Source organism: Amblyomma maculatum, chromosome 9 (genome assembly GCF_055883805.1).
Source record: "Amblyomma maculatum isolate TAMU_Amacu chromosome 9, ASM5588380v1, whole genome shotgun sequence".
In the NCBI taxonomy this organism is placed as follows: domain Eukaryota; kingdom Metazoa; phylum Arthropoda; class Arachnida; order Ixodida; family Ixodidae; genus Amblyomma; species Amblyomma maculatum.
This window is the reverse complement of record NC_139352.1, coordinates 41753603-41776486: the sequence shown is the minus strand read 5'-3', so window position 1 is coordinate 41776486 and position 22884 is coordinate 41753603. Positions and strand designations below refer to the sequence as shown.

The 22884-nt window shown below is 45.9% G+C and overlaps 1 protein-coding gene across 1 annotated transcript in view; it reads left to right on the top strand.

Annotated features, from left to right (window-relative positions):
* The first annotated feature begins 4310 nt into the window (after window positions 1–4310).
* LOC146178925 (nose resistant to fluoxetine protein 6-like) overlaps window positions 4311–22884 on the top strand; it is a 35191-nt gene continuing 16617 nt past the window's right edge. Inside the window, exons 1-8 of the mRNA XM_084580071.1 lie at window positions 4311–4364; window positions 7032–7086; window positions 9922–10104; window positions 13927–14117; window positions 14716–14821; window positions 16805–16886; window positions 17570–17676; window positions 19634–19816. Coding sequence (XP_084436197.1) covers window positions 4311–4364; window positions 7032–7086; window positions 9922–10104; window positions 13927–14117; window positions 14716–14821; window positions 16805–16886; window positions 17570–17676; window positions 19634–19816 — 961 coding nt within the window. The remainder of the gene's footprint in view (window positions 4365–7031; window positions 7087–9921; window positions 10105–13926; window positions 14118–14715; window positions 14822–16804; window positions 16887–17569; window positions 17677–19633; window positions 19817–22884) is intronic.

Here is a 22884-nt window from a genome sequence, read left to right as displayed (position 1 = left end):
TATGGGAGGCGCATCATTCCCTGCACCGCCGCTGGCTTTCACAAAAACACAATCGCTCACTACGCCTCCGCCTTGCCCGCCTGGGTATGGAAATTGAGGAGCACTGCTCATACCTCACCAGGCAGCAGTGGGGCCAGACATGCGACCGCATGGCCGGTAATCTCGGGCTGAGGGATACGTGGGCGCTCCTACGTGCCCTCCTTGACCCGTCGCATGTCAAGGCCACGCAACGCAGGGATGTGACGCGCCTCCTGCAATCCTCACCGCTATCCGATTCCGATTTCCTTCTTGCACTCCGAGATCGCTATCTTTGCACTTCCCCTCCGTCCCCCCTCCCTTCTTACTTCGGCACCATTAATTCTGCGCTTGACGCAGATATCACTTTGGGGGAGGTTTGTGCGGCGCTACATAAGCTCCGCACCACTTCCGCACCAGGAGCAGACCAAATTTCTAATAAGGCCCTCCGTAACCTGGACACATCATCCCTAGAGGCCATTACGGACCTCTTTAACAAACATTGGCACGAAGGCACCCTGCCTTCTGAGTGGACCCACGCTAAGGTGACCTTCATCCCCAAGCCCGGCAAACCCATAGACATTCAAAATCTCCGTCCTATTTCCCTCACCTCTTGTCTCGGTAAGCTCTTTGAGCACGTCGTTCTAGACCGCTTACAGAGCTCCCTCGAGGACAACCATCTCTTCCCCGATTCGATGTTCGGCTTTCGCCCATCCCTCTCTACACAGGATGTCATGCTCCAGCTCTCCGAAGAGGTCCTTCACCCTCTTCACGCCAAGCGCACTCGCGCGATCATGGCACTGGACTTGACAAAAGCATTTGATAATGTCTTCCATACCGCCATCCTAGACGCCCTTTCTACCCTTAACGTGGGCTCCCGAATCCATAGTTACATCAAGGCTTTTCTTGCCCATCGCACGGCTGAGATCTCATTCGGCACCCTCTCCTCTCCTACTTTCCCTCTTGGAAATCGAGGTACCCCCCAGGGTTCTGTTCTCTCTCCCCTTCTCTTCAACATCACCCTTTTTCCGATGGCACGTGCTCTAGCTAGCATTCCTAACCTCTCCCATGCTTTCTACGCTGATGATATCACCCTCTGGGTGACTACCGGCAATCTTGGTGAGATGGAAGCCGCTCTCCAGGCAGGCGCTAAAACGGTCGCCGATTATGCTCGCACGGTCGGGCTAGCTTGTTCCCCGTCCAAGTCGGAGCTCCTGCTCCTCCTGGCTCGAGGCATAGCTCCAACCTCATCTCCTAACCTTAACGTCACTATCGACGGACATCCCATCCCTTCTGTCTCTTGCATCCGTATTCTCGGTCTCTTTCTGCAATCCAATGGTAAACACACTACTGTCCTTTCCCGCCTTACTACCACCGTCCAGCAGACGGTACGGCTGATCCGACGGGTCGCTAACCGACACTACGGCATGCGCGAGCACGACCTCCGTCGTCTTGTTCAGGCCTTTGTGCTAAGCCGCCTTGTCTACTCCCTCCCCTACCTCTTTCTGTCTCGTACCGAGGAAGACAAGGTCAACTGTCTCATCCGCCAAACTTATAAGTCGGCTCTCGGGCTTCCCACTTCCACCCCCACTTCTCGTCTACTGGCGATGGGCGTCCACAATACTCTTTCAGAACTTGTGGATGCCCATCGCGTGGCACAACTCGATCGTTTATCTCGCACCACCCCTGGTAGAGCCCTTCTTACTTCCCTTCGCTTGACCCCTGTCTCCCCTATCTCTGTCACCCATCCCTTGCCCAGCTCCCTCTTCTCCATGCTCACTGTCAAGCCCCTTCCCAAGAACATGCACCCTGAGCATCATGCCGCTCGCCGATCTGCCCGCGCCTCCACCCTCTGGTGCCAGTACGGTACACGGTCTGACGCCGTGTATGTTGATGCGGCACCCTACCTCTCGCATCCCGCCTATGCCCTGGCCACTGTCTCTAATACACGAGCCCCCCTCTCCGTCGCCACTATCCATGCTCTCACTTCCACTGCCGCAGAGGAAGCAGCCATCGCCCTCGCCATTGCCAGCACACCAGCCCTTTTCATATTTAGCGACTCTAAGACCGCAGTCCGCAACTTTGCAAAGGGTAGAATCTCTTCCTCTGCGCTCAATATCCTTAAGCACTCCTCCCCCCCTTCCCGATCTATCCAACTATTTTGGGTTCCGGCTCACGCGGGGCACCCTGGAAATGAGGCGGCAAATTCTATCGCTCGCGAAATGACCGACCGAGCTGGCCCCCTCCACCCCGGGATGGACACGCGTGACTCCCTCCTCACCTTCCATGACATCACCCTCCACTACCGCAACTCCCGATTATCCCTCCCTCCCCCTCACAAGTCCCTATCTAAAATCGAACAGAATACGTGGCGCCATTTACAGGCCCACACTTTCCTCTCCCCTGCACGCCTTGCCCTTATTCACCCTGGTGCCTTCTCGCCCCAATGCACGCTTTGCAGCTCTCCCCGAGCAGACTATGCTCACATTCTTTACTCTTGTCCGGCGCACTTTCCCCCCGTCTCCTGGCAAATAAACAGCCCGCAGCTGTGGGAGGCTGCTTTGGCCAGCTCGGAGCCGCATATTCAACAGCGGCTTACGACCTGGGCAGCGGAAGTCGCCGCCAGGCGTGACCTGGAGGCCACGACCAGCAGCCGGAAGGCCACCCACGGAACGGCGGCAACATAATTTTACTTTTTTTAATTTTTTGGCCTTCAATGAATAAAGTTTGTACCACCACCATCCAGTTGTACGTGAGAAAGATGTTCGACGAGATGGCGGGAGTTGCGTACGTGCGTCGATGTTTTGCCTGCCAGGGGAGAATGGATTCGATGGAGATAGCTCGAGAAGGCTCGGAGCGGAGAAGAGGTGAAGTCATAATGGGGCGCAGCGAAATACCAGGTTTATGAATTTCGGGGAGTCCGTAAATGGGGGTCCAAGCCGGTCCAGCATATCAGGAGTAAGTACATGTGTTTAGACTGAGAGTAGCGCAAAAGACCGCATCCCCAGAGAAAAGCAACCAGTTCGCCACTACTCTACTGGCTCGCCAATATACTCTCTTTAATCACCTTGCATGCTGACAACATAGGTTCATTTTCTTGCAAAAAAAAAAACGGAAAGAACTTGTAATTTGAAATTTCTTGCGCAAATTATAATTTAAATCGTGGTTACCGAATGAAGTAGAAGATAAGTCACTGCTGCTGATACAAGCAATATGGTAGACACTCATAATTGTAGACATAATTCAGCTTCAAACCAGACAGAGTAAAAAAGGAACTAATAAACATCCACTCTTGCTATGAAAGTATCCTCTAATTTCATTTATCTAATCTATGACAGAAGTATTTTGATTAAGCGCCGCAAATTTGAGGAAATTAAATGTTTCGCTTGACAATTAGCCTCATGTGTAACTGGTCGTTGTTGCCATGGATTAGGGATTTATAGGGCGTACAAGATATCAAGCAAATGAAAGTTCAAGTGGATGAAAGAGACCTCTATACACTGATGTGAGTCAGCAGTTAAAGACACAACAATACAAAGACGAAGACCCTCAAGGAGTAGAAATTTTCAATCATGAAGCAAATTCAATAAGGAAGAAAGAAGTTGCGAGAAAAATTAGCGATACAAATTGCAGTTCAAAAAATAAGCCATAAGAATTGTAACTGTTGACATCCAAATGAAATACAGTTCCGAACATAAAACTAAATTCATAAGATACATAAGTCATTCTGCCTGATAGGTTATTTTAACTTAGTCGCTTCTTACTACAATTATGTAAACTATTGTCTGATATACCCACCCTCATATCTATCCCAAAGAGAAATAGATGGTAGAAATAGGAAAATTTATCTACCGTTACATTTTCTTCTAACTGAAGCAACAGATTTTGATTTGGTCTCTGTTATTTCATTATTACGATCGCTACATCATTCCGATTCACACTCCTTATCTAAGAATTAAAATGAGTTTGCCTACATGTATTGAAACTGAGGGCTGAATACTTAATGTATACGCCTTATCAAGCACTCCGACTTGCGTGGCTTCTGAATGCATAGGCATGTCGCCACCTTGTATGCATGTCGCCACCTTGTAGCCACTAGTATTAACTTTGAGACGGCCAAAAAGTGCTCGAGCTTTTCTTAGCTGCCTCTGTTTTGGTTAGGATATGAGCCTTTGCATCCATTTAAACTCAACTGTCTGGTTTTAATTGACTTGATTGGGCTTATGTGACGCTTCAACAGCAACGGATCAGAAGTGGATGAAGAAGTGCTAATAATGTTACGGTGTGTAGCAGAGATGAGGGATGTCGAGGAGGGGGTTTTGGGCAGCGTGTCGAATGACACAGAGCTGGTAAATTAGTCAGTTCAGCATACTTGAATGCACACTAGCCAAAGTGACATAATAATGGCGGCTATACTTTGAACAATATTAGACCAATATCATTAACTTCAAGCTTGCTAATATTGATTGAATGTGTCGTACTCCTACGTTTCACAGAGTTTCTGGAGCAAGAACATATTCCTAGTCCCTGTCCAATACATTTTTGCTGAAAATGTTCAATATGAAATGCGCATACCGACCTGGAGAGTCGAATTCTTCTTGCTCGGCGCCAGAAAATGCATGCTGCTTTGGTGATACTGTAAATAGCAAAGGTTTATGCCAGTAAGGAGCCCAGAATTTTATTGCAGTGATTACACACCCTGCGGTTCACGCAATATTTAGTTGCATAAATATGAGTATTCCTTAAAAACAGACAATTTTATTTTGCATTGAATGACATTTATTCTCGCAGATGTCAACAAATCAGAGGTGTTCCTCACTGGGCAATTCTCCCGCCTGTGCTCTTTAACATTCTATTGAGCTCCCTCGCCACTCACCAAGGAATTCGCACGCACGTGAACGCGGATGACATTGCGTCTTTTACGGCTGCACCTGCCACTCAAACCTTCAACGTGCGCCTGAAAGCGTACCTGAGCTTCCTTCAGTATTGGTTGTGTGACTTACGGTTTACATTAAATATAAAAATTGCGCTGTCCTTGGTTTTCACATTAAGAATCCTGTGAATCTCTGTAAAATTTCAGCAAGAAATGATTCCTGGAGTTATGTCTTTGAAGTATCTGGGTGTCATTTATGATAATAATCTGACATCTAGGAATCACATTGGACCATGTTGAAGCGAAAGGGGCTCGTGCTGTGAATATGTTGCGCAGGTTAAGCAATCCTCGGTCTTGCGCCTTTAATGATTATGTTATGTCCGGCCAATTTTAGAATTTGGATCTGTGTTGTATTCTGGTTGGCCTGCCAATAAAATTCGTCCGCTCGTTATTTCGGAGCGGCTAGCCCTTTGAGTATGTCTTGGGCTTCCCAAACTTGTGTCTAGCAATATACATTACCTTGAAGCCTGAATACCACCGTTGTTAGCTAGACTAAAATGTTTGACCATCCAGCAGCATCTAAAGATATATGATTCACAAATCCACCGCTCCCAGACAGTTTTTTGTTTTTTGTTGTCAGCCGGCCTCTTTTTGTTTGGAGTCAACTGGCCTCGCTTCCATACCACGCAGGTGTACTAGCACAAATTTTGTTAAAACCTTTAAATGTACTTTCTCTAACATCCTTCCTACAAATGTCAGTGGATCTTCGGTTCAAATTGTCTGCAATGACATTTCCCCAATAACGTAAACAATTTATCACCTCGCAATTTATTAGGAATACAAGATCATTTACAGTCTTCCCATAAGCACGATGATAGCAACTGATGCCTCTCAATGTCATGAAAAGGCAGGCATTGAAATATACTGTCCGCATCTAGACTGGATTTTTTCTGTTCGACTTCCGGATTTCATCCTACGTTTCCAGGCGGAGTTTCTGGCGGTGATGCTTGCTCTGCGCAAACTAGACCCACCGTACTCAGCACAGTGGTGGATATAATTGCCCTATTATTCCTAGTGCTCGTCACTTTCTTTAAATATGGATTCGCCAACCTTCAGCACCTTCCTTTCATTACTCCCTTCACATTTGAGCCACATACATATCGTTTGGGTACCAGGTCACAGCAATGTGACAGTCAGTGAGGTTTCTGATAGACTAGCTAAAAAGTCTCTCATAGCTCTGTGTTGCCTATCCTCCCGGCTACAGCGCACATGACACCAGTGAGATTTCGCAGGCACTCTTTATTAAGCACGCATACTGGATCTATTTTAATATCGTATGACTACCTGCAGCTGAAATATTCCTGCAGCAGAAAACCATGTAAATCACGGCAAATTGAAGTCTCTTTACCAAGGCTGTGATGCTGTCGGGGGATTTCTGAATAATGCGCGCCGATTGCAGTAGCGGGAAATGTGGCTCGTGACATCAGACTCGTAGCACACCAGAACAGGTTGATCAAAAAGGGGTGCATCGGCTGGCTCCTGCGTGGTAGGACGCGACGAATATCTAGATGATGGTTCTGGGATGATGTAGCTGTTCAGCGGTCGGCGTTATGTACGATTGTAGTAAGAGCGAGGGTCTCGGCGCTGATGGTAAGGAAAGTGTTGGTAACTCTCGTCTGGCCTTGGTCGCGGGGTGTACAGGTCGTCGCGACAGGCGAAGTTGGTTACATTCACTGACAACGGTGGGCACGCACCTCCATAGGTTTAAAGACCATATGTGTCACCTGCGAAGCCATTAGGCCGAGAAAGCTGCTCACGTCGTGACATCGCATCGCTAACAATTTCGCGGATGGCGCATAGGAGGCTTTGAGATGGCGAATCTTCGATACTAGCCACTGTAGTGACATTCGCGAGCCGTCCAAACTTCGGTGTTTTTCGGCGTGTGTTCAGGGTCTCGAATGTCCGGAAGTGTCGATAACGTCAGAGACCGAACACAAGTTGTCTTTGGCAATGAGGAAGTGGTAGACTTCCTCCGCAATGCCCTTGAGCAGATGGCCTACTTTATCTTCCTCAGTCATCATGCTGTCGACGGTCTTGCACAACATCAATATGGCCTCGATGTAGATGGTTCAAGTTTCCCCAGCTGCCTGGGCCCTCTGTGCAAGTGTCTGTTTGGCCTGGTTCTTCTTTGCAGCTAGGTCACCGAAACATTCCCTGAATGCTTCAACAAAACTGTCCCAAGTGGTCAGGGTGTCCTCGCGCTTCTCATACCACATAAACGTGGTTTGCGTCAAAAAGAAGACAACATTGGCCAGTTTAGCCACCGAATCCCAGCCGTCGTAGCGGCTCACACGTTCGTAATGAGTGAGCCAGTCATCAACATCTTCCCCTGCTTGACCGGCAAAGGAACGAGGCTCACGACACGGTAGCGTCGCATTTATAGTGGTCGGCGGCACATCGCCACACGGGGGCAGAGGCTCCCGTGTTGACGTTCAGGACTGCTCGGTAGTCTGTTGCATTATTACTGATACGGCCGGCAGACCAGCGAGGCGATGGCTCCGATGAATCTCCGGCGGTTGAGGAGGCGTCGTGAGAGCAGTCGTACCCAGCACCCGACCGCCAATTTGTTACGACGGGGGTTTGACGTCGGAGCGCTCAACAAAAGGTGGAGAGGGCAGGGAGCTCAGCTGGTGAACGGCTGCGAGTCCGGCACGGGCGCGAGAGGCTCCTTGTCTTTCTCAGCGTGCTTTTTCCTATCTTCTTCAGGATTGCTACAATATGTCCAGCAGTAACATCTCATCCTTTTGTTATATAGCCAAGCCTTATTCTTCCCTTATTTTAATACGAAAACCTGATAGACTAAAATCATTACGCGGAACTCTTTCCAGTGTTGTTGTTGTCAATATTGGACGAATAAACACGGCTGCGAATGGGGACATCAATAAGGTGCGCTCAGGTGGTGGCAGGTTTTTCGCAATTCGTGTCGCTGTTGTGAAGCAACCTTTCTTCGTAGAGCATTCCGGTTGTTTTCATGCCAATTTACTGTCCATTTAGCATGCGTCTGGCAGGAAAATTAAACTAGACTGCGATAGGGATTCCAATAGACGACATATGGACAAGGCTGTCAAAAATATGGGCCAACAGGGCTCAGTATGGCCGCGCTCCGCGGAGCGTTAGCTTATCCAGCACGGCCACACATCAACGTAAAGTGTCTCAGGCGCACAGGTGCTTTATGTTGTCTGCTACAGCGCGGGCGCGCACTGTTTCTTTACTGAGTGCACCTGTTTGCTGGTAGCGGTCAAACACACCGAGATGTCATATTCGCGTTTCATTCACTGCAACGTGTTATTAGTCGTGTGGAAAGTTATTTCCTGGCAGACCATGCTAGGTTAGAGACATCAATCTCTTATCAGCTGGCAAGGCTGATAAGCTACTGCAAATGAGTACCAAGCTAAGCTGCTGTTCTGTCCTACTGAGCGATCCTAGAATGATTTTTGAAAGCTCGATCCATCACACATTATTTATGTTAGTCGTGTGACGACAAGCTATCAATTTTAAGTGTACAGATGCCACTACTTCTTTGTTGCTTAATAATTATGTGGCTTCAGTGATAAACACACTGTAGCACTGCAAGCACGGTACGCTTCCGCGCTGCAGCAGACGACATGAAGCAGCGCCTCTAGGCCTCAGAGCTCTTACGCCACTTGGCTTTTATGCACGGCCACGCCGGATGCGCTGACGCTCGGCCGACGGCGGCTAGACTGCTATGCTTTAATAACCTCACACCACGTGCCCTAGCGCAGTGGGATCTGTCAGAGGAGAAATGCCCAATTCGTAACAACGAAGATGTCGAGGCCGACATCCACCACTTGCTGTGGGACTGCCCAGCACTCAAGCCAACACGAATCCGGCCCCTGAGCATAGCTGGCCTATCAGCTATAAATCCTGCCTCATACGTCACTTGGACGTAGGGACCTCATCATCGCTCACTTCTGGACTTCATAAAATCAGCCAACCTTTTTCCATTCATTTATTACATTCGTTCATCCTTCATCTCACACCCTACTGATGCCCTGAGGCAATAAATATCGACCAAAAAAAATAGTAGAGGGGGCGCCGCCAGTGAAGCATTAAAAGTACAAAGGTCATCGCGCTTCCGGTCACGTGGTGACGCACGTTCCACAGAAAGGCGCGTGGAGAGCGGGCGTCGAGGCATCTCCTCTGCAATTTCAGCCGTCTGCAGACTCTAATTAAGCAGCCGGGTACATGTAAACCTGTGCTATGGACAGTGAACTGCCAAACGAGCAAGGATCTGTGTGGCAGGCCTCGTAAATGCATCGATTCTGAAGAGGCACAGTGACTGTGCCCAGAAACAAGTGACGACAAGACTGCGATCAGATATACGAAAAAAGAAGCGCTCGGTGCTAACAAAACATCTTTGTTGTCTTCGCCAGGGCGACCCATTAGAAATTACATTGCAGCCAAAAACAGCAATTCCTTCGTATTCCCAGATGTCATCATCATCAGCATCATCAGCCTGACTATACCCACTGCAGGGCGAAGGCCTCTCCCATATTTCTCCCCTTAACCCGGTTCTGTGCCAGCTGCATCCGCCCGCGAACATCCGCCCACCTACCTTTCTGCCGCCCCCTGCTACGCTTTCCTTCCCTTGGAATCCAGTTTGTTACCCTAAGCGACCATCGGTTATCCTCTCTTCGCGCTACATGTCCTGTCTATGCCCATTTATTCTTCTTAATTTCCACCAGAATGTCGGTAACTTGAGTTATTTCTCTGACCCACTCAGCACGCTTTCTATCTTCTAATGTTACCCCTACCCTTTTTGGTTCCATAGCCCTCTGGGTTGTCCTGAACTTAAGTAGAACCCTCTTGGTTAGCCTCCACGTTTCAGCCCCATAGGTGAGTACAGGTAAGATGCAACTGTTGCATACTTTCCTCTTGAGCGATACCGGTAAGCTGCTAGTCATAATCCAGATGTAAGCTTCCTTATTGTCTCTACCGAATTTTCTTCTCAGTTGACACCGTCATCAGGGATCGGCGGCTGGACCTGGTCAAGTTCAAAGCTGTGCAGTGGGAGCCGTTCCTGCTCAGTCTCAACGCCACTCTGAACAAGCAGAGGGACCTCAACGCTAAGTGTCGCGCACACATGCAGCGATTCCTCGACGCCATGCTCCAGCGGGAAGCTGCGGGCCTGGAACGTGAGGCTCGAGAAATTCTTGTGCGGCGATGGAAGCTTGAATAACAATTGATATAGCAAAAACGAATCAGATAGCGACGGAGAGGATGCTGCTAGTTTGACTATCACTATGGCTCAGGATGCCTAACACGAGGCGATGTCCGGTAAAGATGACCTTGCGATGATTAATGAGAGGACAGCTGGCGTTGAAGCAGCAAAACATGAACAGTACGCGCTTTATAGCCCTGAACAGTTCAGAAAATACTGGTAGCTTGCAGATACCTGACCCAGCTGATCAGTCTACGGGTGACGTCCCGTGTAGTCAAAGTGCCAAGAAGACGTAGTGAGAGTGGTGCTGCGTTATCATTCTCAGTGATGCTTCGTATCCTCGCCACCATTCACCAAAGATTTGTGAGCACTTAAGCTAGATGGAGTGCTTGTTGTCGGGTTAGTTAGTTCTGCATATTTAAGAAAAAATTTGCGGTATTACTTGGACGGGGACAGAACAAAACAGACACGATGGTTGGCATACGCTACTACCAAATATTTATTGGCGTTTGAACACAAGGACTATAAAAGAAAATGTGAGCATGCGCAGACCGTACAGGCATTCACGTCACGCAACTGCGATTTATTATGGCAAAAAAAGAATGAAGAAAGGCACACTAAACGCCATAAATCTGCAAAGATGCATCACTCGCACAGCGATCAGATAATTGTTTTAAAATAGACGGCCGCTAGCACAAGCCGAGCTTTTACATTTGCGCTCCTGCCTAAAATCTTTGTATCTATTACAACATTTAGGAAGAAAGGATTAAAGGGCTACGCTACATACGTACCGTCGAAAGTTGTTTCGATAGCGTGTATCTGCGGAAAACGGCGTCGACATATAATCGCATTGACAGTGGTAGCCAAATATTTACACCCTTGAAAGCTTCTGGGGGGCGTTAAGGTACTATTCCATCAAAATAAACGCTTTTAACTACAAACTAAACAGTGAGCCCATTCCCTTCAGTAGAATTAACCGTAAAATTTTCAATTTTGTTTCACAGGACAGCACAATCTTACTTCAAAACTTAGTTGATGTAACTAATGAAGCTTGACTTCTTATACACATAGTATGTGATAACCTAGCCACAATGCTTGTGATTATGCAACCTTAGAATGTTGGGTCGCATAAACGCAGGATTACGATCCAGTGCTGGTCAACATAACTTTCATCGTCAACATAAACACATATATTGGCTCGCATTGTCACAGAACACCCGCTCAGGCAATCTTGAACGAGTGCTCGCGACCTATACTTCTTGGCTCAGCACACTGTACATACTTGTTGAAACATGAACACATTTTTGCCAACCTCACCTTCTGCCCTCGACAACACGCACTGACGCAAACTATCCGCTCGCAACAGCGCATTATTCAGGACCATAAACAAAGTAGTTAGTTTGCATATCCATTTCGCATTAAACATTTTTACACCTTTAAAGGTGTAACGTTGTCCCCTGGTTACCACCCTATGGGTAATGAACACTGTTTCACCATGAAACATTCTTCATTGTGTAAACGTCATTTCTTTGGCATCTATAAGCGAATGTTGTGGTGTGTTGATGCCGCTGCGAGCGGCAACCCCCACAGTGTTAAAGACACTGCTGCAGCCCGTTTATTTGGGGTTCATATCAGATTTCTCTCTCGCTTTTTCTTATGCCCCTATTCCCTTTTACACAACTCAGGGTGGCCAACCGGAAACCCCTGATTGTTAATCGCCTTGCCTTACCCCTGTCTTTCCGTTTTTCACTGAGGGTGTTAGCCCAAAGACTCACGAGCACCGTTTTTGCACCCAAAAAGGTGTAAAACTGTTTAGTGTGAAGCTTTATCAACCGAAAAGTAGAATGCCGGTTCGCATGCCCCATATAATCATGTAAAGCTCTATTCGCGATTATATGAATCAGACCTACCTCTCCGCTCTAAGGCTAAGATCATCCTACTAATTTAAGGTGAGGACTCGGTAAAGGGGCTGCATTGATCCCATTTCTTCACCCACTCATTGAGAAACTGATTATTTTCTCGCGCTCCGAGCGACGCTCTCGGGGCACTAAGTTTCTCCATGGGAAGGCGTATGCTTAGTCTCTTATTATCGGAGCATTAAGAGGAAGATATTTGCACTGGCAGCAGTGCAAATATTTTTGGTGTTACCTGAAGTCTTTCCATAGCGGAATAAACAAGGCATTTAAAATTCTTTCCTAAGGGATCGACTGTAAACTTTTTATTTAATGTGAAAGAAGATATGATGTATTCACCAAAGCAAATATATGAAAACAAGGAGATGTTTTACCTAATCATTTCTACAGCTCAACAACTCAGATCACGTTGCATGGACTGAGGCGCATAGCGAAGGATCTATAACTCCCTTGTTTTTTTCACAAGCTTACACAAGCTCCTTCAGCATGAACGAAGGAGCGACAGAGAGTGTGAGCCATCTACGTAAGGATTATGTGATCGCCTGGCAGCTTTCTCCCGCTCATGGAAGCAAGGGACTTGACTGTTCGCTATGCAGCTTAGAGTGAGCGATGGCACGGAGAGAACCGAGCGCCTTTGTTGCAGTCGAGAACTTTGAAAGCTTTTTATAACTTCACTCTAGCCCCTCTCCGGTACTCTCTCAGCCAAAGTCGCTTGCTTTTTCTACCACAAGAGCACTTCTAATTACTCTTTCCTTCATCACCCGTTAACGTCAAATATTTCTCTTAATTTTATTTTCTTCCACATATAAGGGAAAACGATATTTCAACCCCAGAAGCCTTTCAACAAATTTCAGGGTGCTCAGGGGAATTGGATTGGTGGTGCCTGTCGCAATGTGTACGGAACAATACATCAAGAAAGATGGACGATAACAAGGAGTTTCACCGAAAAAAGATTGACGTAATGACCAACGTCGAAACGTTTTATGACAACTGTTGTTATCAGTAATAAAAACTACTAGCGTGAAACAGACCAAAGAATAGGCCTCAAATTAGGGTGTAAATAACGTGGATAGTTTAGAAAGTGTAGCCCAGCCTACGCCATAATCTAGTGGCCGTCTTGGCAGGCCGGTTTGGGGCAGTTGGATATTTTTAAGAAGGCAAGTATGGAGGTGCAAAATCAGCGGCATCGCGACAACGCGCCAAGCAAAAACTTGATCTAGGTAACAGTTTATGAAACGCTGGTGAGTTGCCAGCTGCGGCATCACCACTGCATGCATGGCCCTCTTCTGTTCCAACAACTGCCACTCAAAACGCCACAAAGGTTCTATTAAACTACTGTGCCCGATTGTAAACATTTCCCTCAAGCATTCACGCGTTTCGTCCAAATCAAAAGCATTAATACGACATTTTGGCTGTAAAAGCTGTGTCCGCGTTCTACCGGGCTAACACCCTACGTGAAAAACTGCAAGGCGGGGATAAGGTACGGCGGTAACAATGTAAAATGGAAGAGGGGCATATAAAAAAGCGAAAGACAGAAATGCGGTCTAGAAGACAAAAACCGCTGAAGCCCTTTTCTGAGCACAATGATGGCTGCCGCGCGCTGCGGTCTAAAGAAAACACAACATTTGCTTTCCAACGCAAAATAAATATATGCACAACGAAGGAAGTTTCAAGGTGACGCAATGCTGCTCGAATCAGAGGGTGTTATCCCGGGGGCGGCGTTACACCTTTATGGTTGTAAAATTGTTTAGTGAGGAGCATCTACAAGCACAGAGCGAGGCACTGTGGGGTGGGAAGGGATATTACTGAATCAATCCCAGAGCGTTGCCCTGCAAGCTGTTCCCTAACGGTCGCTACTTATTTCGCATATCTTGTGTCTGCAGTACTGGACTCCCAAGGATCATTCCCCACTGCGATACTGCACGGCTCCTCGGGGGAGATTGGTTCGCACAAGCAGTGCTTCGCTGCTGCGCTTACGGACAAGAACGGAGACCCCATTGCAAAGAAGTTCTGCTCCATTGTGGTGTATCACGCCGCCGGTCTGCCAGAATTCCCTGAAGTGGCCAAGAAGGAGGTAAGCGCAGCAACCCGGTATAAGAGGGAATCAAAGGGACGAAACGGCTGCAAGTGCCTTCTATGAAAGGAGGAGCACTGGAATCATGCATTCATGAGTAATTCATGAGCGTTGGGGACCACAACGTGCCACTTAAAACTGATTGATCATTAAAATGATTACCTAATCAGGCTTTAAACAGATAGATGTGTAAGGCCTAAAATGATAATGGCGGCAAGAACAATAATTTTTATGTGCCGCAGCTACATTTGCACACACGTATCCACCGCTTTATCATTCGCTGTCATGGTTGGCCAACGAAGCAGTGCTCTTAATAATCACAATAAAAACATTTTCGTTAGCTGCCATAACTAATAGATTTCTATATAAAGGCGTGACTACAATTCCAGTATATTGCAGATGATAACAGAGGAGCGCTGTGAATCGAGTAACGGTTTGCAGGCCATAAACAGTACTGAGCCAAACAAAACATTTAGACGCATCATGTGCACCCTTGGATGCGTACAAGTGGTTGGAGAAATAATTGTTTTTTCTCTCGCACAGTGAACACCTTTTGTACTCAAGCTGCATCATATACATTGTTTACCTCATGCTGCAGCAAAAGAAAGCCAAGGTTTTCGCCTTCGAACAGTCGAGGCTGTACATCGGCGCCTGCCTCCCGTCCTCGTGCAAAGATGGAGACATCTCGAACGTGCTGAACCCAGGTGACATGTTGACGTTACACAGCACTCTCTGCAGCGTCTTCCAGAAGTTTTTTCACGGCCCCTGGGTGATATAATTGATGAGGTCGGAAAGGGGACGCTTCTCTTGCCTCTTAAAAAGGGTCCGTCGCTCGTAAATTTTACCAAGGGCCTTATTCGCTCTTTGCAGTGTATACACGTTTGGCACCCCTGCATGGCTTTCGCGTTAAGGACCCCAAATAACACATCCCGCGTAACCTTAAAAATAACTAAATTTTAGCGGTGCGGAGCAACACTGCTTTTTCAATTCTTCTTGTTAAAAGAGTTGTCAAACTAAAAATTAAAATAAACAAAAAGTGCCGAAATTTCTCTTTACGAGTACCGTTAAAGTTTAACCATGTTGCAGCGAGCTTTTCTATTTTCTACGTAACTGTCCCTGGCAAACTAGAAAAAGCCTAATGCATGCACACTCAACTCTTACTATGTTCGGCACTCTAAAATAAACTTAACTTTATCGGACGAAGATTGTACCACCGGCGAAGTCCAAAAGGCATTTTGTGCGAATGCACTATTTAACGAAATAAAATCGGGCCTTCAGGATGTGCGCAACAGGCACTGCGTCTTTCCTTTCCTGTAAACCGTTTACCAACGAAAGCATTAGTAGGGTACGTAAAAGATAAATAGTGATGATGGTGATGATAATTAGCAACAAACACTAATAAACTAATGCTTCATAGTAATTAGCCTGATAAAAGAATAAAAAGCAAACTGAACATGAAAAGAAGAATAAACAAAACGCAAAGATAAATTTAGAAACACAAAATTAAAAAAAAAAAGAAATAAAAGCACTAAATAGTTGAATGTCAGACTTCATCACGGTGGCGAGTGAGCCGGCTTTTTCTGCTCATCGGCCGAAGAAGCGCACCGTGTTCGGTGGGCTGGGCTTGAATGGGAGAAAAACGTCGTGCACGTGAATACGTTGCCTAATGTTTACATATCCTAGCGCGTAACGAAAACGCGTTTTGAAGTTCATGGATAGAACAAGACATGTAATGAACATATCTTGTCAGCTCATTTACATTATTCCCAGGAATTTATGTTGCGCAGGTGTGTATACATTGTTTCGCATCTATAAGAAGGCATGAACAATTCAATATTGTATGCCCCCCACCCCCTAAAAAAACATCTGCTAGACACATTACAGGACTGCAGCTTTTTGAAATAAATTTTCAGTTTCATTTCATTTATTGAAGCCTTAAAGGGCCGAGGGTATTACATAAGGCGGGGGCAATAACATTGTATAACAGTATACGAACACCAGTTAAAGAAACAAAAACAAAGAAATAAAACGAAACCAACAAATAAACATTAAAAAAAATACAAGAGAAGACTAGTGTGCATTGTCAAATAGAACACTGAAGGTGACTCGTTAGTTTTGCTCGGAAAATTTCACGATCTTTGCCTGAAGCAATAATGTCCGGTAGAGCATTCCATTGGGCTATATTGCATCTGGAAAAAAAAGAGTTATTCATTGCTGCAGTGCAGCCAAAAATTAGATTTAACGGGTGACTGTGATTAAGTCGACGGGACATTCTTGAAGGAGGTTGCAGGAGAGGGTGCCGGTTGTGAGGATGGTAAAAAAAAGAATAAAGGAGGCAGAGACGTGATATAATGCGGCGTGATTCAAGGCTTGGGAAGACAATAAGTCATCGGCGAATAAAAAATATACATATTTGATATTTCTGCTTCCGATACCTAAATACAACAGAAATAAAAAAACACTGAACAATGAAGATATGAGCTAAACGATACTCTCGTTTGGAATAGTCAACCATTCAGCCCCAATTGTAGTCCATTTTCGACATCTTCCTCTTTTTTTTTTTTTTGGAGAGTAATAAGGATGAGTGGAAGAGGCGATGGGCAGGACCAGACTTTCAAGCTTTGTATGAGCGCTCTCCCGAACCTGGCCCTGCAAATTTCAACCCGTGCGGCGCCCTTGCTGCACAGTTCTTTCAGAGTGGAATACGTCAACTTACGTTTCCCTCTGCGACCACAACCAGCCAAACGAGGAGCCGTCCGTCTTCATCATGTGAGTTAGTCGACTACGTCGCCCAACTGGTGTGCTTTATACATGCTGATCAACACTTAGTTTCCGTATGATTAAAGTGCGCGTCCTCTCGGCAAATGCTTCAGTAACAGATATAACCAGAAAAGAACGATTCCCTACCTTTTCCCCTTCGCCTTTTTGTGTTCTCATTGCATCGCTACTTTTAATGTGCAAGTAACAGCTGAGTTCCTTTTCATTTGAAGGCTCCTTAAGCCATTCCATATTGTTTATTATAGAACAGCATTTAAATTAGGTACGTCATTAACTTATGTCCAACATACCCTCTGCGAAACAGATCACCTTTAATCAGATTAAAAGGGAGGATAGAGAAGAGTGGTTTCCAGCGTTTAATGTCCCAAAGCGAATAAGGCTATAAAAGATTACGGAGTGGAGGGTTCAGGAAAATTCTACCATGAGGTCCTTGTACAATGATGTCATGCAGTAGATGGGCGCCTTGAATTTCGCCTCCATCGAAAAGCTGCTGCTTCGACAAGGATTTGACCCCGCGCCCTTGGTTTCAGTAGTCGAACGCCGTAACCACGGAGCCACCGAGGCAGCGAATAAATGCAGCCACCAGAACGTTCGGGAGTCTTAAATGAAACCCAGTGCAGGAGTATACAGCGGTGACTGAAGAATATGGCGCTTACATCTACTTTCCTCAACAGCATCATCTTGGGAGCCTTCGTTGCTGCTGTGGTCGTGGCCACAGCTCTGGACATCATTAGCCGACTAAACCTGCATCTTATGAATGACGCTTCCAGCGACACAGGCAGTGGTAAGAAACAGATAACCATCCACTTCAAAGCCAGTGAGTACAGCATTGATAATAATATTGATTTATTGTCAAAAATTGTACAAGATAATAACGATTCCGTTTAAACACATACGCTCCTCAAATAGAATAAAACATGGCAGTAATGAGGAGTTAGAATAAGAGAGAGCGAAAAATTGCGGAAATAATTGAATAGGCTGAAGGAATAGCTAATCGACAGAGAAAAAAAATATTATTATGCGTATGCTTCTTATGTGTGTTCTGTCCATTACGGCCATTTTGTTATAAACTGAAACGAGCTGCTATTTTGTTGCTTTTGAGCTCGGCGTAAGCAGGTATTTCCAAATGTAACACTTTTGATTGTATTTTTCAGAAATTATTGATCGCAAATATAATTGTGCCCTTGGAAATAAATAGAAAAATGAATGGATTAAATTGCAACATATAACGCGAGCCCTGATCTCAGATGCAGCCAGGCCAAAAGGCCGAAAAGATCCGCACAGACCTGGAAACCCTTGCTAAAGTTCCTCGAAGTGTCATTTTTTTTTCTTCCTCTTTATGTTATATTCTTCGTCCAAGGAAGTAAGTCCCCTCTACTTGTTTTCTGCCTTTCGCTCCTTGCGACCCTCTTATGAACACGAATATTTGTGGTATTATCTTGCATCATGCAATTGCATAAGACAGTGACAGAGGGCAAGAACTTTGTGCCGATCAGAAAAAGGCCGCGTGTGAATTCATAACCTTCAGAGCTGCAAATGCGCGTCGCTAAAGATGGCCTGTTTAAAGGCGCTGGGCTTTTCCCAAAGAACTTCCACAAAGCGAATTTTGCAATTAGGGGTGCACAATACAGCCGAAAAACTCCTTGCCGCCCAACGCGTCGCCCGGATGAATCGACTAGCTTCAACCCGCATGAGCCAGACCGTTCTTATGGACCTTACCTTGACTAGCCAGCGAGGTTTCGTACAAAAACGAGCTAGACCGTCTGGGCGATCCAACACGTTCAAAGCCTATTCCCCCCTCCGCAATATGCACAATCTGTTCCACCAAAAGCGCCCGAAGGCGCGGGCCAAATACATCCAGGAAAAATACGGGACATATACTGAGTCCTACTGTATAGACGAAGCAAGGTCAGAATCGGGGTACAGGGTAGCGGTCGTGTTTCACCAACAATAACCGGTTGATGCCCTCACCCTCTCCGATGACAAAGTAGAAAGCGCGGAGGAGGTGGCCATTTCTTTAGTCGCCACGCATACCACCTGCGAATATATAATCACAACTTCTATGGCTGCCAACCGCAACTACATCAAAGGGCGAATATGTCCCCAGGCTGCCAGTATATTATAAAATCATGGACAGTCCGAACAAGACAGATGCCTCATCTGGACACCGGGACATAAAGGCGTGAAAGGAAACGAGTGAGCTCATGCCACTACCCGAGCTCTCTTCCGGGACTCGACCCCTTCACCTCCCACACCCCTTATCCCGACTCTCTAGCGACGTACGCGAAGAGGCTACAGCACTGAAGAGTCTCTCGCAAAACATTCCTACGCCGAGGCCAGGGTCTCTCCAAAGCAGAGGAAGTTAGATGGCGACGCCTACAGACAGCTACATATAACCCAGCAGCCCGTTTAAAGGCAACACACCCCGAGTTCTGCGACCCCAAATTTAAATATTGCGGGAAGAAGGCAGGCCTTTACCACATGGTATACACCTGCCCACACAATCCAACAATCCACCTGATGACCCATATGCAGTGACAACTATTGAGAGGTGGGAGGCTGCCCTATCCAGCTCTGGACTAGAGGCCCAACGTGCCCTCGTGACACGCGCGCGGATAGCAGCAGCAGCAGCCACTGGAGTCCCGGACTAGGGACCCCACCTACACATCCCCCTTCCTTATCTCTGCTCAATAAAGTTCTTCAGACAGTCTGCATCCCCTTCTTCCTTCCCTACGCAGTGTCAGAGAACAAGGCTATGGCGCAGTTCCAGAAGCTGTCCGCGATTGAGGCAGCGCGTTCCACGTTCCGCATGGACGGCGGACAAGGCGACCGCCTCGACATCTTCAACGGCTTGCGGGTGCTGGCAGTTGTGTGGGTCGTCACCTTTAATACTCACATCTCTATGGACAGCTCGCACATCGGTGAGAGGCTGCCCGCCTTTTCTTGCGTCTACATTGTTTTAAATAACGTTTCTTTATTTTTTCATAAGGAGCACTTAAAAGAGTGAACAAAGCACCCTGCCAGAAATGTTGAACATGATGCTGGTTGTGTTTCTCAACTAGAATTAGAATCGCCATCCTTCTATCGCAATTTTTTGTCTGGTTGCTTGGTTGGTTTGTGGGTTTAGCGTCCCAAAGCGACTCAGGCAATGAGAGACGCCGTAGTGGAGGCCTCCGGTACGTTCGGCTAATTGGGGTTCTTTAACGTGCACTGACATCGCACAGCACACGGACGCCACTCCGTTTCGCCTCCATCAAAACGCCGCCGCCGAGGCCGCGATTCTTTTGTCTGGGATCATAATCCCATAAGAGGGCTATGGAACGAAACATGGTAGGGGTAACATTAAGAGATAGAAAGCGTGCAGAGTGGGTCAGAGAAATAACTCAAGTTACCGACATTCTAGTGGAAATTAAGAAGAAGAAATGGACATGGGCAGGACATGTAGTGCGAACAGAGGATAACCGATGGTCGCTGAGAGCAACAAACTGGATTCCAAGGGAAGGAAAGCGTAGCAGGGGGCGGCAGAAAGTTAGGTGGGCGGATGAGATTAAGAAGTTCGCAGGGGTCAAGTGGATGCAGCTAGCACAGAACCGGGTTAAGTGGAGAAATATGGGAGAGGCCTTCGCCCTGCAGTGGGTATAATCAGGCTGATGATGATGATGATAATCCCGTATGCACTTACGTGCCAATAGGGTCTTGGGAAATTGTGCGACAGTATATACATTCTGTGTCGAATGCAGAGGCGAAGCAGAAAGTGGGCCCACTCAGACAGTAATCCCACATTAGGCTTACACACGTTCCAGTCATCGGCGTTGTCCGCGCTGCAATAGAGCGTCATCTGCACCACCGGGTGTTGCGATGGGCCGTTCTTTATCGTTCCGCTGACATGATGTTTCGGAAGCGTTTTTGAATGCACTTTTTCGGGGTTTGCACACCTTGAACGACCGTTACAATTAATAAATTCACTGCATATGGTATCATGTTAGGCTACAAAAGAAGCTGCTGGATTCGCAGAAACACTAGCGCATAGCGAGTGTGTCAACGGTACATACGGCTTCACAAAGTGGCGTTTTAAAGATAGATTGCTTCCAGAATAACGCATCATAATTTGAATTTCTTCGAACCTCTCGCCAACATTTAGCGACCGGTCACTTCTTCTTCTGCAATCCAAAATGAGAGAAATATTGCGGTAAGTTGTGTTCTGATGTGATTAACCCATACAAAAATTTCCTATGGTCAGCTATAGAAAATCCTTTGTATGGTCGGCTATAGAAATTTGGCCCAAATATCTATAGCCGCTTCTATGGCTGTCTTTAGATATTTCTATAGTCTGTTCTATAAAAGTCTTTAACCTGTTCTATGGACTTATGGCTCCCTATTTACTACAGTCTTTAGCATTTTTTATGGTCAGCTGTAGAAAATTCTTCGTATGGTCGGCTGCAGATATTTGGCCCAAAAAGCTATAGCCGTTCCTATGGTAGTCTTCAGGTTTTCTATAATCTATTCTATAGAAGTCTTTAACCTATTCTATAAACTTATGGCTTCCTATGTACTGCAGTCTTTAGCATTTTCTATGGTCGCATACAAACGTTTATGGCCAGCTATAGAATATCCTGTGTATCGTCGGCTATAGATATTTGGCCCAAAAAGCTATAGCCTGCTATAGAAGTCTATAACCTATGGACTAATTCTGGTGTCCTAATTTAAGTATTTGCAGTCTTTAGCATTTTCTATGGTCAGCTATAGAAAATTCGCGCACGCGCGCGCGTGTATGTATGTTCGTGCGTGTGTTTGTGTATGCACAAGCGTGTATGTGTGTCATGCTCTATATCTTCGGTTTTATTTTCAGTTCGATGAATAAATAACTGAAAATTGGCCAGCAGTCCCCACAACTAAAACCATCATGGGTCGGAGGTACTCACTGTAGGCGTACTTCCATGCGGTGACAGTGCTCCCACCAGTTATATCAAGATTGTGACGTAATTCATTTGTCGTACAGCGTTGTAGTTGATGACATACGGTTTCTCGTTGCATACAGCACGCAACTCTTAATCAAGCTAGAGTACAAGTCGCGCGAGGGATTCGAACCGACGATATATGTACTTTCATATAAGGGTGTACGCCTACTGGTCTATAGCTTTTGGTATATACAATATTCTATAGCCAGCTGAAAAAGGTTATATGACTTGCAGTCTGTAGCTTTAGAACCATTGACATTTTTATAGACGGCTAAAGATAACTGTATGGCTATTAGTTTATAGCTTCGAGAGCATGCACTTTTCTATAGCCAGTTAAAGCAACTTATATGACTTGCAGTCTGTAGCTTTAGAGGCATTGACATTTCTATAGACAGCTAAATATAACTTTATGACTACTAGTCTAGATAGCTTCAGGAGCATACACTTTTCTATAGCCAGCTAAAGATAACTGTATGACAAATAGTATATAGCTTTAGGAGCATACACTGTTCCATAGCCAGCTAAGCAGCTTATATGGCTGGTAGTCTGTAGCTTTAGAGACATTCACATTTCTATAGACCGCTAAAGGTAACTGTATGACTAGTAGTCTATAGCTTCAGGAACATACACTTTTCTATAACCAGCTAAAGCAGCTTATATGACTTGTAGTCTGTAGTTTTAGAGGCATTCAAATTTATAAAGACATCTAAAGATATCGGTATTACTAATATTCTATAGCTTCAGGAGCATAAACTTTTCTATAGCTTGCTAAAACTGATTCTATGGCTTGCAGTCTGTAGCTTTAGAGCCATTCAAATTTCTATAGACAGCTAAAGATAACTCTATGACTAAAAGTCTATAGCTTCATGGACATATGGTTTTTTATGGTTAGCTAAATAGATTTTGTATGGTCCAGAAGCTATAGACAGTGCTATAGAATTTTCTATAGCTACCTATAAATATTTCAATGGCACTTTATAGCCGACTATAAAAGTCTATAGATAGACATAGCTGACTATAAACTTTCCATT